Genomic DNA, 18,113 nt, shown 5'->3' on the forward strand with positions numbered 1-18,113 from the left:
TGCGAGTGATCTGAAGTCCATCAGATCGCTTGGCTGAAGGGGGAGAGCGCCGGGAAACATGAACAAGACACAGCAAGAGAGCTTTTAAGAAGAAACACATTCACTCTGCATGTTATAACATCCGCTATGCATATCACTTTAGAAAGCATACAGATGTACATGTAGCAGGTGTTGTTGCACCAACTGGTGCAGTAATGAATTAGCCCCACCCCTTTTTCACACTGCTAAATCAAACACAATGGTGTCTGCTGCTGCTGCTGCTGCTGTTGCTGCTGAATTGTGTTTGTTTTGCTGTTATATACCAACTGGTTCATTAAAGTCTGATACATCTGTATACAGAAGTCAATAATAGAAAACAATTAGTTAATCATAGCTCACAAATTAGTTAGCCATCCCTAAGAGGATTGAAAAATCTATACATTTTTAAGTATGCATATGATTAAACATACATACTTTTTGTATAGCATCCATATTTTGTATAATAATGTTTTTGCAACCAACTATAGGAAATAGTTTTTATATCATAATGTAGTATTTCTGGTTTCATTCTTTGTGCAGTTTGTTCAGAAATGTATCATTTAAACAATTTGTTTTGTAATTAGCTTACAGTTATTTGTAATCTCATATTGAAATATAACAAATTGCACCACACCTTGGAAATATAATCGGTTGAAAGTGATATATATTATTGTATTGTATTGTATGTCTTTATTTATATAGCGACATTAATGTACATAGCGCTTCACAGCAGTAATACACGTGGTAATCAAATAAAGAACAGATAATATAAATAACAGATCATGGGAATAAGTGCTTTAGACATTAAGGAAGAGGAGCCCCTGCTCCAAAGAGCTTACAGTCTAATTGGTAGGTAGGGAGAACGTACAAAGACAGTAGGAGGGAGTTCTGGTAAGTGCGTCTGCAGGGGTCCAAGCTTTATGTACCATGTGTTCAGAATATCCACAGTGCTATTCATATGCTTCTTTAAGCAAGTGTGTCTTAAGTTGGGTCTTAAATTTGGATAGAGAGGGTGCTAGTCGGGTACTGAGGGGAAGGGCATTCCAGAGGTGTGGGGCAGTCAGTGATAAAGGTTTAAGGCGGGTGAGGGCTTTAGATACAAAGGGGGTAGAAAGAAGACATCCTCTAGAAGAACGCAAGAGTCTGGATGGTGCATAACAAGAAATTAGGGCTGAGATGTAAGGGGGGCAGAAGAGTGTAAAGCTTTAAAAGTGAGGAGAAGAATGGAGTGTGAGATGCGGGACTTGATCAGAAGCCAGGAGAGGGATTTCATGAGGGGAGATGCTGAGACAGATCTTGGAAAAAGTAGAGTGATTCTGGCAGCAGCGTTTAGGATAGATTGTAGGGGAGACAGGTGAGAGGCAGGAAGGCCGGACAGCAGGAGGTTACAGTAATCAAGACGGGAGAGAATGAGGGCCTGAGTCAGAGTTTTAGCAGTCGAGCAACAGAGGAAAGGGCGTATCTTAGTTATATTGATGAGGAAAAAGCGACAGGTTTTAGAAATGTTTTAAATGTGAGGGGCAAATGTGAGAGAGGAGTCGAGTGTGACCCCAAGGCAGCGTGCTTGGGCTACTGGGTGAATGACCGTGTTCCAACAGTAATGTGGAAGGAGGTAGTAGGGCCAGGTTTGGAAGGAAGTATGAGGAGCTCTGTTTTAGCCATGTTGAGTTTAAGGCGGCGGAGGGCCATCCAGGATGATATAGCAGAGAGACATTCAGAAACTTTGGTTTGTACAGCAGGTGTAATGTCGGGTGTTGAAAAGTATATTTGTGTGTCGTCAGCATAGAGGTGATAATTAAACCCAAAAGATGTTATTAGGTAACCTAGAGAGAGTGTATACGGAGAAAAGAGAAGAGGTCCCAGGACAGAGCCCTGGGGTACCACCACAGAGAGATCAATAGAGGAGGAGGAGGTGTTAGCAGAAGAGACACTGAAAGTACGATGGGAGAGGTAGGATGAGATCCAGGATAGAGCTTTGTTCCGAATACCAAGAGTATGGAGAATGTGAAGGAGAAGAGGGTGGTCCACGGTGTTAAATGCTGCAGAGAGGTCGAGTAATATGAGCAGAGTGTAATGACCTCTGTCTTTGGCAGCATGGAGGTCGTCAGTTATTTTAGTGAGGGCTGTTTCCGTGGAGTGAGCAGTGCGGAAGCCAGATTGTAGTGGGTCTAGGAGAGAATAGGTGTTGAGAAAATGGAAGAAGTGAGAGAATACAAGACGTTCAAGGATTTTTGAGGCAAAAGGCAGGAGGGAGACAGTCGATAGTTAGAAAGACAAGTAGGGTCAAGCTTGCTGTTTTTGAGTAATGGTATGACTGTTGCATATTTGAAAGAGGATGGAAAGGTTCCAGAGCAGAGGGAGGAGTTAAAAATGTGTTTGGGCGTAGGGACTATAGTAGGAGCAAGAGGTTTTAGGAGATGGGAGGGAATGGGGTCAAGAGGGCAAATGGTAGAGGGAGGAGAGGCGATCAACAGCGACACATCCTCCTCTGATTCAGTGGAAAAAGAGTCAAGGAAGGCAGGAGGAGAGTTAGGAAGAGGTGTAGGATGGGAGGAAGAAAAAGAGGGGATGTTCTGACGTATGGATTCCACCTTTTCCTTAAAATAGTCAGCAAAGTCCTGAGCGGAGATGGAGGAAGGAGAGGCAGCTGAGGGTGGTTTGAGTAGAGTATCAAAGACAGAGAACAGTCGGCGTGGGTTAGACTTGTGCATGTTGATTAGTGAAGAAAAGTAGGCTTGTTTAGCTTGCGAGAGGGCAGAGTTGAAACAGGATAGCTTAAATTTGTAGTGAAGGAAGTCTGCGAGAGTATGAGATTTCCTCCAGAGGCGTTCAGAGGAACGAGTGGAGGAACGCAGCATGCGCGTGTGGGAATTTAACTAGGGTGTAGGGTTAGAAGGGCAAGTGCGGCAGAGAGAAAGCGGGGCGTGTAGATCAAGAGAGGAGGACAAGGCAGAGTTGTAGTCCTGACCAGGTTGTCAGGGTCTGTAGCAGAGCTTAGAGAGGAGAGGGAGGAGTTTAAAGTGGACTCAAAGTCAGGTAAGTGAATAGAGCGCAGGTTTCTGCAGAACCGGGGGGGTAGACGGAGGTGGAGAAGGGGAGAAGCGAGATAGAGAGAATTAGATGAGGTGATGGTCAGAGAGAGGAAAAGGGGAAATGGAGAAATCGGAGAGAGAGAAGGTTTTAGTGAAAACCAGGTCTAAGTAGTGGCCATCCTTGTGGGTGCTGGCTGCAGTCCACTGTTGAAGGCCAAAAGAAGAGGTTAGATAGAGAAAGCGGGAAGCCCAAGGGAGAGAGGGGTCATCAATGTGGCAATTGAAGTCCCCAAGGAGAAGAACAGGGGAGTCTGAGGAGAGAAAGAAAGAGAGCCAGGATTCAAAGTGTGAGAGAAAGGCAGAAGGGGGATGAGTAGAGGTAGGTGGGCGATAGATGACCACCACGTGTACAGAGAGAGGAGAGAAGATCTGGACTGTGTGAACCTCACAGGAGGGAAAAGCAAGATATGGAGGAATAGGAAGGGTTCAGTAACGGCAGAGAGAGGAGAGCAGGAGCCCCACGCCTCCACCCCTGCCATCAGGGCGCGGAGTGTGGGAGAAGGAAAGGCCACTGTAGGAGAGGGCAGCTTCCAGAGCAGAGTCAGACTGAGTGAGCCAGGTCTCAGTTATAGCAAAGAGAAGCAGGGAGTGAGAGAGAAAGAAGTCATGCACAGAGAGGAACTTGTTAGAGAGGGAGCGAGCATTCCAAAGGGCACAGGAGAAAGGGAGAGAGGAGGGAGGTTGGCAGGGGATGTGTATGAGGTTGGAGGGGTTAACATCAGAAGGAGTAGAAGTTGCATGTGGGAGGCGAAGACGAGAGCAAGTAGAAATAAGGCAGGGACCAGGATTGGGAGAGATATCCCCAGAAGCAAGGAGGAGAAGCATGGAAAGAAAGAGAATGTGTGAGGATGATTTGTAGGGGTGTGTTTTAGTGCAGGGTGTATAGCTGTGTGGTAACAGAGGACGCGGGTAAGAAAGAAGTTCATGGGAACTAAGAAGTGGGGCAGAAAGGAGAGATGGAGATATAAGAATAGAGTTAGAGACATAAGGAGACTGGTGGAAGGAAGTGCATAATTTGAAAATAAGTGAGGTTACAGCAAATATAAAAAATAAAGGCAGCATCACAGCAATAGTTAAGTGTTGAGATGTGCAGTCTGGGATAGACGATATCCTCTTTTCCAACGTAGATCAAAAGCAGGAATCAGAAGCAGTAGGTGTTGTCCACTTTTCCACTTCTTTTTTAACTTCCTTTTTAAACTTCATATCTACTTGAAACATTTCTACTTAAAAGCATATCTGCTTAGGAGCATTGGCTGCAGCCAGCAATGGCTGTTATGAGTTTACTTATATACTTTTAGAAAGTCACCTGGTTGGCACAACAAACTTAATTAGCACATGTGAGGGATGTTAAAGCAAATGGTTTTTCTAAGGTGGGTGTTGTCTTGCACAAGTGTGAAAGCTGAATTAAATTAAAACAGTAGGGGGATGATTTACAGACAGACAATTTGGAATATGTTTTTACCTAAATAGAACTAAATACGCAGCAGAGGAGGATATCAGGATAGACAGACAATTGGAATATGTTTTTACCTAAATAGAACTAAATACGCAGCAGGGGAGGATATCAGGATAGACAGACAAAAAACCTTTTGATTTAATGTTGATGTAATATATACAGATGTGGCGCGATAAACGTTCCCACTGTGCGGCACTTCAAGCAGGTGGAATACTGCACAATAATAATTAGGGATTTATTCTATAAATTGTGTTAAGCTCAGATGACTGTTACGCCGATGCTCACCACAAACCGGGACCGGACCGCGGGGCTGAGGTGGGGTTATATAATCACCGACCTTAGTCCACGCAGACTGATCCGGAGTGCGCAGTTTGTAGTCGTACATCGCAGGGTCAGGATTGGAGAAGGCAGCATCGTCGTTAATGAAGCAGGAGTTCGGCAACTGGAAATCAGGAGTGCCCCGCTTCAGCTTAGGAGCGTGAGCGCGGGGGTGGCTTCTGCGCGAGGAGCGGCCTCGGCCCATGACGCCGATCTCAGCAGGAGGAGACAGCAGGCTGGCCGAAGTTCACCGCAGGGCAGCGTCAGGAAGAACCAACGCTTCAGCGCAGAAGTCCAAAGCAGGCCACTGCAAGAGGATCGCAGCAGGCCGCAGGAAAGAAAGGGTAGCCACTGCTAGGAGGGAATGCAGCAGTTACAAGTGCTGGCATCAACGCTTCAGCACAGGCGTCCAGGGTAGGCCACTGCAGGAGAATAGCAGCAGGCCGTAGGACAGAAAGGGTAGCCACTGCTAGGAGGGAATGCAGCAGTTACCAATGCTGGCATCAACGCTTCAGCACAGGCGTCCAGGATAGGCCACTACAGGAGAATAGCGACAGGCCACAGGACAGGAAGGGTAGCCACTGCTAGGAGGGAATGCAGCAGTTACCAGTGCTGGCATCAACGCTTCAGCACAGATGTCCAGGGTAGGCCACTGCAAGGAGATAGCAGCAGGCCAGTGCTGGCAACAACGCTTCAGCACAGACGTCCAGGACCAGGCCTCTGGATACTCAGGAACTTGGAAGGTAAGAACGCTAGGAGAGAGGCCTGGGGTGGTTTGTGGCAGAGACAGTAACATAGAAGTAGGAATAGTTATGCTCGGCGCTGGTTCAGAGCCAACGCCTAGAATATAAACGGCGGAGATCCAATCACAGGAGGAGGGTGTGTGAGAATTCCTCCAATGAAAGAGCACAGGGCAGAAGCTGCAATGAGAGGCAGCACCTGTGCCATAGATTGCCAGAGGAAGCTTGCAACTGCACAGGTCTGCACGGCTATAGTCAAAGCCAGTAGTGGATTCCTTACAGTATCCCCCCCTTCAGGTGAGACCTCCGGACGAACAAGATCCATCACAGATTTGGGGGACATGGAATTGTTCCTAAACCTCCTTAGGCGAGAGGTGGCGTTGAAAGCCCATAGTTTGTTGGGATTCCTTACAGTACCCCCACCACTGGGTGAGAAGCCTGGGTGAACAGGACCATTCATAGGTCTGGGAGACATTGAGTTGTTCCTGAAGTGTCTCCGGCGAGAATTAGGTCCACAATCCAGATGTACATTGGCGAGTGCCATGAAAGACAGCTGTGGTACTGCAGTTCTTGGTACATGGACAATGGGACCTGAGGGCTCCGGAATGGGAACATCGGAAGGACAGTAGCCAGGTGTCCGGTGCATAGTAATAGTCCAAGAGTACGGGACACAGGACACAGATTGTCGGACAAAAATGGCAGAGGGACCTTCAGAGAAGGCAATGTCTTTGGTGAAATCAGCACGGAGGAAGTTGCGAGAGTCTTTAGCTTCCAAGGAATTCCGGGTGGTGGTTAGCAAGGGAATGGGGCGGGAGGGTTCACTACACACTATTGCAGCGGTACTTTTGATACCAAGCAGGGTTGCTATCCCAAGCAATTTGCGAGAGTCTGTAGCAGTGTGTATGCAACTCATGGTACTGGCAGTTGAAGAAGGATCCGCTTCCTTTGGTTTGTGATCTTTAGAGAGAATCAAATCCGAAATTGTGGCCTTGGCGAAGGACATAATAAGCATGTCTATACCCATAGTGGACCCATAGAGAACAGGAACGGACGCTTCAGGTAAAGCGACGAGGTCCAGTAAGGGTGTCTTCGTCTTAGGGAGAGGCCAATTGCCATACAGAACGGGCACTTTGGGCACCGCACAGAGACCTGCGAGTAAGGAGTCTGTTTGAAAGGTGAGAAAACAGATTTTATCCAAAAAACAAGGCAGGCAGTTAAGCGGTGCATTAACCTTAGAGAAAAAAGTCTTGGGGTTAAAGCTGGGTGCCTCCAACACAGAGAAATAAGACAGAGAACTAGAGCTTGGCTTCGGAGTGGAGGTCCCAGGTACCCAGGTCTCACATGATACTGTGGGAGAAGCAATGCAAATTGTTACTGTTTTAAACATAGGGTTTTTAACATCGGTAGCTCCAGGCACCTTTTTGAGAGGTAACCCTAGTTTTGGGACAGGACAGTCAATAGCAAGTACCCCAAGTATTGTGGAAGACACAGAGAAAAATAAGTCCATTTTAAAGACGGGATCTTCTGAAAAAAGGGAAAGTTCCAAATGCGATACCCCTGAGTTCATGGTAGTAGACATACAGTCAGTAGTGGATACCCCGAATACTGTGGGCGAATCAGCGTGAAACAGTATTATTACAGGAATGGGCATCCCAGACTTAAAGTCATTTTTAATCATCCTGTGGCATGATCCGTGAGAGAAACTGGGGTAAACTCTCCAACAGACACAAGGGACATCTTGCTTGTTACAGAATTAGGTCCCTGAGAATCCCTAGTGAGGGCATCAGACTCCATGGGAGACTTAGTGACAGCGGTTTTGGAACTGATTAAAGGAATTGCAGGTATCACAGATTTAATAGGAGAAATACCTTGCAAAACAGAAATTTTAGTAAAGGTGATAGGCATCACAGATAGGACAGACAGAAGTAAGCTAGGCAAGGTTGCTTCTATAACAGAAGATTTGGCAGCGGCAAAGCTTAACTCAGCCGCTGCTGGAGAACTTTTAACTACAGTGAGAAGGGACTGCAGATTTACAAAGTCAGGGATAAAGGGAGTCTCAAACTTGAAAGCCTGATCCATCAAAAAGAAGGGCCCTAACTTTAATTGTACTAAGGGAGCAACAGCAGATACGCTGATCTCAGTAGGGGTCACTTGGAAAGGAGCATAATATGTACTGTTCGCTTTAAACCCTAGGATTTGAGAAAAGGAGAACTCAGACAGTGCAAGTGGGGCAACCACGACTGTGCTGGCCTCTGAAGTGGGTATTTGGGAAAGAGTGTCTGGGACATCAGAAACGACAACAGATTCCACGAAAAGGGGTCTATGCTCAGAAGCAGGGGTCTCAGCTCTCTGAGTGGCAGACGGGGTGAGTGAAATACCTAGGAGTAGGGATTCTGCGAACAGGTTTAGAGAAACAAACGGCTCCAGAATACTTTTTACTGGAGCCAGTATTATTGCCGAAAGTTCAGGGGGCATAGCCCCGAGAATTTTAGCCGAGTCAGAGGACAAAAGGGGTTGATCCTCTGAGGCTAAGGAGGTGTCCCTGACTGACGAACTAAAGGGATCTACCAAGGAAGGTTCACAGGGCTGACCTGCAGGGGTTAACATAGGAAAAACCCCAAGGGTTAAATTACTCTGTACCTGAGAATCAGAGAAATAGAAGCTAGTCTCCGAGAGTGGGGTCATAGGGACCTATCATTAGGTACCTGCCTCTTGCCCTAGGGACCTATCATTAGACTGCGGAATACTAGGGTTAGCAGTAGGGACCTCACAGAGCAGACTAGCAGGGGTTAATACAGAAAAAACCTCGGAAACAGAGCTTAGAATTTTTGGATTAGGAAAAGAGGGCAAACAGGATTCATTCTCTGGTGCTAGGGAAGACACACTGACCTGGGTACTGCAGGGATTTACAGTGGGGAACTCATAGGCCAGACTAGCAGGGGTTAAGACCGAAATAACCTCAGGGACAGAACTTAGGGAGGTTAACTCAGGATTAGGGAGCGTGGCAGCTTCTTCCTTAGCGGGCAGCGACAGAGAAATGGTTTGACCATTCTTAGGAGAGAGAGGTACCCCCACAGGTTTAGCAACAGGACTGACAGAAAAGGGTTTGTGAATAGTCTGCGCGTGGGCAGCAAGTAGAGGTTCACGCTCGCTTATGTTCTTGTCAAATTCCAGGAATAATTTAAGGGTGGTGTCTATGGCCTGAGCCGGTACCCCAAAATCCGCAGTTTCCAGACCTGGAGTAGACATAAGAAGGAGTAGTTTGGAGTACTGGGCTTGTAACATCTTCTTTACCTCTCTACATTCCTGAGACCTTGTAAGTATTTCTTTACGAGTTAGTCTTTCTGCAGGGGTTAACCCTTCATACATACAGGCAAGATTAGGTGGAGGCAGTCTTTCAAACAGATACTGTTTTTCAAACAGGGACTGGTCCGCAGCCTGGGACATAGGTACAGTTAAACATTTACCAACCCCCGCCATGGCGCGGTCCGGTTTTGGGCCGAGCATACTGTTACGCCGATGCTCACCACAAACCGGGACCGGACCGCGGGGCTGAGGTGGGGTTATATAATCACCGACCTTGGTCCACGCAGACTGATCCGGAGTGCGCAGTTCGTAGTCGTACATCGCAGGGTCAGGATTGGAGAAGGCAGCATCGTCGTTAATGAAGCAGGAGTTCGGCAACAGGAAATCAGGAGTGCCCCGCTTCAGCTTAGGAGCGTGAGCGCGGGGGTGGCTTCTGCGCGAGGAGCGGCCTCGGCCCATGACACCGATCTCAGCAGGAGGAGACAGCAGGCTGGCCGAAGTTCACCGCAAGGCAGCGTCGGGAAGAACCAACGCTTCAGCGCAGAAATCCAAGGCAGGCCACTGCAAGAGGATCGCAGCAGGCCGCAGGAAAGAAAGGGTAGCCACTGCTAGGAGGGAATGCAGCAGTTACCAGTGCTGGCATCAACGCTTCAGCACAGGCGTCCAGGGTAGGCCACTGCAGGAGAATAGCAGCAGGCCGTAGGACAGGAAGGGTAGCCACTGCTAGGAGGGAATGCAGCAGTTACCAGTGCTGGCATCAACGCTTCAGCACAGGCGTCCAGGATAGGCCACTACAGGAGAATAGCGGCAGGCCACAGGACAGGAAGGGTAGCCACTGCTAGGAGGGAATGCAGCAGTTACCAGTGCTGGCATCAACGCTTCAGCACAGATGTCCAGGGTAGGCCACTGCAAGGAGATAGCAGCAGGCCAGTGCTGGCAACAACGCTTCAGCACAGATGTCCAGGACCAGGCCTCTGGATACTCAGGAACTTGGAAGGTAAGAACGCTAGGAGAGAGGCCTGGGGTGGTTTGTGGCAGAGACAGTAACATAGAGGTAGGAATAGTTATGCTCGGCGCTGGTTCAGAGCCAACGTCTAGAATATAAAGGGCGGAGATCCAATCACAGGAGGAGGGTGTGTGAGAATTCCTCCAATGAAGTAGCACAGGGCAGAAGCTGCAATGAGAGGCAGCACCTGTGCCATAGATTGCCAGAGGAAGCTTGCAACTGCACAGGTCTGCACGGCTATAGTCAAAGCCAGTAGTGGATTCCTTACAATGACGTACTATCACATGAAACCCCCATTGACTGTAATGGGGCTGTTCCTACGATAGCACATCATCGGCCCTTATCACACCTTGCAGAATAAGACCCTAAATCTTAAATGATAGAAGTTTCACAAATACATTTTAATAACCGTTTCCTATTCATCATAGATTCTCCATACTGAGCTTGCAACACGTTGACATGGTTAAATTTCTTGGTGGTTATTATATGTGACAAATAACTGAAAGCAATTGTGTTTAGGGCTATTTTTCATGAGGTAACTATTGGGAAATTAGTTTTGGGGATCAACAAGCAATTCTGTATATTTGAGAATGTGACTGGAATACTAACTGAATGGAATAATACATTTTCTACCACATTTCTTGTTCAAAGCTGTATTATTTGTTGTAATTTGCAGTAATTTTCTGCGGAGTTCAGTGGCTTTTTCACTTCAAAAAAGCCACACTGAGTTTGTTATCATAGGTCATTGCCTGCTCTGCAAACATTACGATTATTATTTACAGTACAACACAGTACATGTCAAACATTTCCATTACATATCAATTTTACATTTATAAAAATGTATGGGGGGAGTGAATCTCAGAAGTGTTATGACATAAAATTAAATAAGAATGGTACTGTAATCAACATGTTTCATCTATTTGGTTTGTCAAAACATGCACATTTTTGGTGACCTTTTCATTATGAGCAATATGCCCCATTGGTGCTGATGTGAAATTGGGTACTTTGCAAATGGAAAAGTATTGAAAGAAAAAAAAAGTGAACTCATTCACAAAAATGCAAGATATTATACCCTAAGCTAATTGATCATGGATTAATGAAAAACTAAGTGTTTGAAATGACATATAATATACAATGGTTTGAGACAACACTTGTGTTTTTTTTTACCTGCCCATTTCGTATACTGGACTGAACCACTGTTTTCATCTCTGTGCCATCTGCTATAAGGGGGTGGGGCTATCGTGCTATATTACCTACGGAATCACATTGGACACAGCTCTAAATTGTATAAATACCATTATAAAACAACTAATTCTATATGTTTCAAATGCATTTTGAAAACATGCAGAATTATAAACTAAAGTACTAATTAATATTTGTTTTCTGTTTAAATTTGCCTATTGTCTGAGGTAGCCTTATTTGTACAGTTTTACCCCAAGCATTATTTTTATATGTGCATGTTTTGTATGTAGCCAATAGATTTGTGTTTCTAATAACCATCATTATTATTATATATGTCCTAAAAGAAGAGATGACAGGGCTATCATTGGTCATGTTCTTTTGTGGCAGTAAAGTGCATCCATAGTGTGGAGCTCCTCAAACAGAACCATTAGCAGTGGAGAGACAGTTGCAGACTTTTCTAGCGTGGATTCAATGTTTTATCTGCAATGATTTTTTAACATTTTATTTGCTGAACTTTTATTTCAAGCAACAATTTCTATAGAATGTTTAAAGAAGTTAAAATATGTTGTTATGATACCGAATGGAATTTTTACATGTAAAACACATGTGTGTGGATAGATAGATAGATAGATAGATAGATAGATAGATAGATAGATAGATAGATAGATAGATAGATAAGGTGTTTTCACTGGACAGCCAAGCAGCAAAAACAAGACAGCACACAAAGGTAGTAGTTAAAAAAAAACTGTATTGAAGTACGTGGCACACACACCGATGTTTCGGTCCTCACAGATGGACCTTTCTCAAGGGAGTGTCCCTCTGTGAGGAACGAAATGTCGGTGTGTGTGCCATGTACTTCAATACAGTTTTTTTTAACTACTACATTTGTGTGCTGTCTCGTTTTTGCTGCACGGCTGTCCAGTGAAAACACCTTATCTATCTTACCTCTAAGGGATAAGTATCAACATCAACTAAAGTCGTGAGTGGAGTACCTCAAGGATCAGTACTGGGACCCCTGCTTTTTAACTTGTTTATTAATGACCTTGAGGTTGGGATCGAAAGCAAAGTCTCCATCTTTGCTGATGATACTAAATTGTGTAAGGTAATAGAATCAGAGCAGGATGTAATTTCTCTTCAGAAGGACTTGGAGAGACTGGAAACCTGGGCAGGTAAATGGCAAATGAGGTTTAATACAGATAAATGTAAGGTTATGCATTTGGGATGCAAGAATAAAAAGGCGACTTACAAATTAAATGGAGATATATTGGGGGAATCCTTGATGGAGAAGGATTTAGGAGTGCTTGTAGACTGCAGGCTTAGCAATAGTGCCCAATGTCATGCAGTAGCTGCAAAGGCAAACAAGATCTTATCTTGCATCAAACGGGCAATGTATGGAAGGGAAGTAAACATAATTATGCCCCTTTACAAAGCACTAGTAAGATCTCACCTTGAATATGGAGTACAATTTTGGGCACCAATCCTAAGAAAAGACAAAATGGAACTAGAGAGAGTGCAGAGAAGAGCCACCAAATTAATAAAGGGGATGGACAATCTAACTTATGAGAGAGGCTAGCTAAATAAGATTTATTTACATTAGAAAAGAGGCGTCTAAGAGGGGATATGATAACTATATACAAATATATTCGGGGACAATAGAAGATGCTTTCAAAAGAACTATTCATCCCACGGGCAGTACTAAGGACTCCGGGCCATCTCTTAAGGTTGGAGGAAAGGAAATTTCACCAGCAACAAAGGATAGGGTTCTTTACAGTAAGGGCAGTTAAAATGTGGCATTCATTACCCATGGAGACTGTGATGGCAGATACAATAGATTTGTTCAAAAAAAGGTTGGACATCTTTTTAGATGGGAAAGGTATACAGGTATATACAAAATAAGTATACATGGGAAGGATGTTCATCCAGGGATTAATTCGATGGCCAATTCTTGGAGTCAGGAAGGAATTAATTTTTCCCCTTAATGGGGTTTTTTGTTGGCCTTCCTCTGGATCAATAAGTAAGTATAGATATAGGATAAAGTATCTGTTGTCTAAATTTATATATAGCCCTTTTCCCCCGTACCAGGGAAGGAACTACCAAGCCTGCTATTACCTGTTTTGCAACCAGGAGGCCTGAGCCTCCGTCACTGGGAGGCTAGGGTTATTCTGGTTCGCCTCGGTGCAGTGCCTCCACCTGCAAGGGATCCCAATGTGGTGGGTTAAGCCCATTAAAGGAACAATACCAATAATACACACATTCTGGTATATAATATCAACCTTTACTGAACACACTATAACAGTACCATGTACCACACAGTATAATAGGCCCAGTGCCGTACATCAATGAGTGTCCCCAAAGTGTATAGGGTGCTTGGCACCAATACACTGATGTCTTTTTCCCCCAATGTCAGGGCCCACACAAAAGTGTAGGAGATAGCGCTATCCTGGGAAGTGTTGGTGCACTTAGTTGGGTACCTGCCGGGGTTCCAGCACTCGGGTAATTCAGATTAACAAGGGGATCTGTCTGATCCAACGTTGTCGTCATCTGCAATGGCGTACGCCTCCACGTGGGTGAATTCTGGCGTAGATAATATCACCAAATGCCACATTTTAACTGCCCTTACTGTAAAGAACCCTATCCTTTGTCTCTTACAACGGAGGTGGTCGGGTCCCAGACCACAGGCCGCAGTCACCGTGCGGCATCTCCACTGTGTCCCTGACACTAGACAGTAAAATTGTGAAGTGTCCCTATCTAAGGGGCCTTTCCTGAAGTAACCACAAGCTACTGTGAGTCGGGGCCAAGCTGGGGCATAAAGGGGATATAATAGGCCTAGTCTCAGAGCCACTGGCTCTGAGACACTACCTGCTTGATCCAGCTCCCTCTTCCGACTGGCATGTGTCCTGAGTGCGCCAAATGTATCCTTCTGCCTGCTGAGGCTCAAGCAGCCCTATTTGCTGTGCTGGCCCATGTGTTGTGCAGCCCCTGGGGCTTTTGGGAAGTGCAGTTCCCCTGCAGAGCTTTTTGGGTGTAATTGCTGCCTCTGGGAGCCTGCTGTGCATGCGTGGGGTGAAGCAAGATGGCCACCGCACTTACAGCCTACTGCGCATGTGCAAACTGATACTTATACATATACACACACATATACACACACATACACACACATACATACATACATACACGCACATACACACACACATATCTTCCTTTGTAATATGATTTAAATAATAGATACAAAGAGACATAGATACAAGTTACTAAGTAGGAGTGATTATTAATACAGTACCATCGCTATAAAATAGATATTTGTTTCAAACTTACAGTCAAAAAGGTTTGGCGCTCATAACACCAGCAACCTGATAACCAACGTAAGGCTTCACGAGTGCTACAATTAAAGGGGCTACTTTGTAAAATGTTATTGAAGACTTTTGCTACAATCTAAGTGACATTTTAATAGTGTATTTTAACGCAGTTTTTTTTTTCTTTCTTTCAGTACTGCCAAGCCACACTTGTGGAAATCCTGGAGAAATACCTAAAGGTGTGTTACATGGAACAAGGTTTAACATTGGCGACAAAATCCGATACAGCTGTGTTTCTGGCTACATTCTAGAGGGCCATTCCATGCTGACATGTATTGTAAGCCCAGGAAATGGAGCTTCTTGGGATTTTCCATCTCCGTTTTGCAGAGGTAAGATTATTCAACATTGATAAATAAGAGTGCTATACCTGCACACAAATTATATTTTAGGATAACAAGGATACTGCTGCGACACACTTTATTCGAGCAAATACCCAGTATGTACCTGGCAGATACCTGGAATGCGCCGCTCCTCACCTCAGACAAGCCCCGTTGCGTTTGCCTTCCCAGCCATGGTTCATGCCTGGCTGATGGACGGCTGATCTGTTAAATGATAAGGATTAGGATTTAATAGGCTGCAATGCTTCGCGTGTCTACCAGATGGCATAAATTCATGAATTGTAATGCAGTATATATATATATACTGTGCAGTATTGCAGCCAGCGGGAATAAAATGCTTCAATCCCTGCCTGGAAAATAACGCAATGCACTCGGGCAGAAAACAGTCACAAACCTCAATACACCCGGGTATACCCGAATTCGTGGGACTAGCCGAGCTCGAATAAAGTGTGTCGCCAGTGTATACATTTTCCGGACCTTTAAAGAAACCAGCAAGTCGGATTATAAAATTAACAATTATTTCTCAATTCAGCTTGTCAAGATAACATTTGATTTTATAGTTCATACAGCTGTGAAGTCGCAGTGGTTATTGATAATACTGAGGGCTATGAGCAACGGATACATTTTGTTATAATATTTTCATCAGGAAAATGTTTTCTAACCCCTTCTGAAAGAATTCCCAAACTGCAAGCTAAAGATGTAAATATATGATGCATTAATGTAAGTTAACGCAAGTTAAAGATGGATCACTAAGCATCAACTTTATGGCAAAATAGGCATTTGCTTCCCTTGACAGTTGGATTAAGCTGCATACTACCTGGATATTGTACTGCTATGGTACTGCCCCATCCATTAAGACATTGCTCTAATTCACAGTGACTTGAGCAACAGTTAATATCGGATCAGGCTGCGATACCCCACATCTTGGCATTGTGAATACTGGCCTAAACCTTTGTTTGTACAATACAACAAATTATTTAATAATAGGAGATTTTAATACAATTTTTAAGGTGCATTTAGGTGCATTAATTATCTTAATTATGTTATAAAATAGAATTATTAACATCTTATCAAATACAATTAAAATACAATATTGAATGTAACGGTATTGCGCCTCTTTGCTTTTGTTAAGTGAATAGGTCACAAATAAGAAAATGATAATAAGTAGTTAATTACCTCATTGTGATCAAATGGGGCAGTGTAATGTAATATTTCTACCATAGGGTTATGCAATAATAATTAATACTATGGTAGAAAATACATTACCCCTTTAATGTCTGTAGCTACCAAAGTATATCACAGGTATTAAAGGGTTTAATATTATTAAAACTGCATTACAGTACCTACCACCCTTGTATGCCTAAGTGATTAGTACTACTCTAACCGCTAAGGCAAACAAGGGGCAAACCCCTTTTTCTTTTTTGATCTTTAGCCACTGGATGCTGCTTACATGTTGGCTTTCAGTCTTCTGCGAGGGGTCTGGCCTTTTATAGTGCCTATGTTGTCAAAGAAGATGTGACATTGGGACACATTGGTTGCAGTACCATGTTCCTCCATTTACGACATCACAGATTTTGCAAACCAAGGGAGCTTAGTTTTATTTGTGTATTATCCCATTTATAGCCCTTAGTGGTCAACTAGTCATACAAACTGATGAAAAGCTTGCCACTTGGGCTACTAAGGGGTTTATATGTACGTAAATGTGTCATGGTTAATGTTCTATCCCCTATTCCATGTTGGAATAGTCATTATACAGTATACTGTACATAGCAAAAGGTCCGGCTAACATCAGCCTGGAATGGGTGCTAAAAGATAAATAAATTGTATTTTTTTTTATGTGGGCTAAAATATGCATTATTTTTTTGTGGTACAACGATGACTTGCACCATAAGAATAACACTTTATTTTGCGCATTTTTTGCCTATTGGAGTTTGATGACTCTAGGCCATTGACACTCAAAATATATTGTGAAAAAAACAGTATTAAAATTAGGAGCAGTGGTATTTTTGTAGGGAAAAAAGATGCCGCCAATCTAAACTACAATATACAAGTCCATAGAAAATGTGGTGGAAAGTAAATGTATCTACTTGGTATTCCAGTCACGTTGCTAATAATTTCATATTCACTATAGGGAATTTCTTGTTTATCCCTAATAAAAGGTGCAAAGATTTAGCTACCTTAAATTCTCTCAAATTATCCCTGATTAGGAGTAAAATATTGGGAATTTAAAACATTTACATGTATGGGCAACTGAATTAAAATCCCAATTGCATCTCACAATAATCATGCAATTCTTATATTTATCCAGAATATTTGCTCTAATAAAAATGTATCTAAACCTATATTTGTATATACTTTCAGCCACGATGTGTGTCATTGCTCAAAATGTAGACGCCCCCACTTCCACCAACATTTGTAAGAAGGTTTGGGACACAATGTTAATGGAATAGCTAAAACGTTAGCCACTGTCTATAATAAATGTGCACCATTTTAATACATTTTAGGAAGCTTGGTACTTATAACTGCCAACAATAACACGAGGGTCACCTGGTTTGTCATGTCTGGATTTTGAAGTCATGTATTAATCATTAAAAAACAAAACTGTGTATATATACACACACCTTTGTGTGTGTGGGGGGGGCACTATATTTAGGTCTGTGGAGTATTTACTGTATGGGCCAATAATAAAATTATTTTATTTTGGATGTATTAAACATTGATACGGTATATTTTGTATGCTTAAACTTTGTCCTTTTTGTTATTTTGTACAGAATTTACTCCACTACAGTTTATAGATATGTTGCATGGATTTCTTGCAACAAATGCAAACAAACATTAATAATAATAAAAAAATTATAATTAAAAAAATATATAGAAATATATATATTTCTTGGGGATGTTATATTGTATCTAACAAATTATGTGTTGAAGTGAGTGTTAGTTAAGTAACATATCAGTTACCACCTCCTCTTTTTACCATGTGTCATATATTGTATATGAGATTTAAAAAAAACAGGGAGTGTAAGGATAGAATAAAATGCCAGAAGCTATCTCCACTACTACACATTTAGATCACTGTTCCATCCCCTATGCTGAGGTATTAAATCTAAGAACAGCAGGAATACAAGATACAAAATAGAGAGAGAGAGAGATAGAAGAAGTCATGAGACACTGGTAAATAAAGTAAGAAGAGTTGCCTAGAAGGAAATAACATAGATAAAGATAATATTACACAAATAAGATACTATCATACTGTGAGGCTTATTTTCTACTTATATAAAAAAAATTGTAGAAGATTAATATA

General features: G+C 43.3%; 1 protein-coding gene across 1 annotated transcript in view; it reads left to right on the top strand.

Annotated features, from left to right (window-relative positions):
• The window catches only part of CSMD1 (CUB and Sushi multiple domains 1), a 2,556,145-nt gene that overhangs the window by 1,055,828 nt on the left and 1,482,204 nt on the right, over positions 1–18,113 (top strand). Inside the window, exon 4 of the mRNA XM_075598211.1 lies at positions 14,606–14,800. Within this exon, the coding sequence (XP_075454326.1) occupies positions 14,606–14,800 (195 nt within the window). The remainder of the gene's footprint in view (positions 1–14,605; positions 14,801–18,113) is intronic.

This window comes from Ascaphus truei, chromosome 4, assembly GCF_040206685.1.
Source record: "Ascaphus truei isolate aAscTru1 chromosome 4, aAscTru1.hap1, whole genome shotgun sequence".
NCBI lineage: Eukaryota > Metazoa > Chordata > Amphibia > Anura > Ascaphidae > Ascaphus > Ascaphus truei.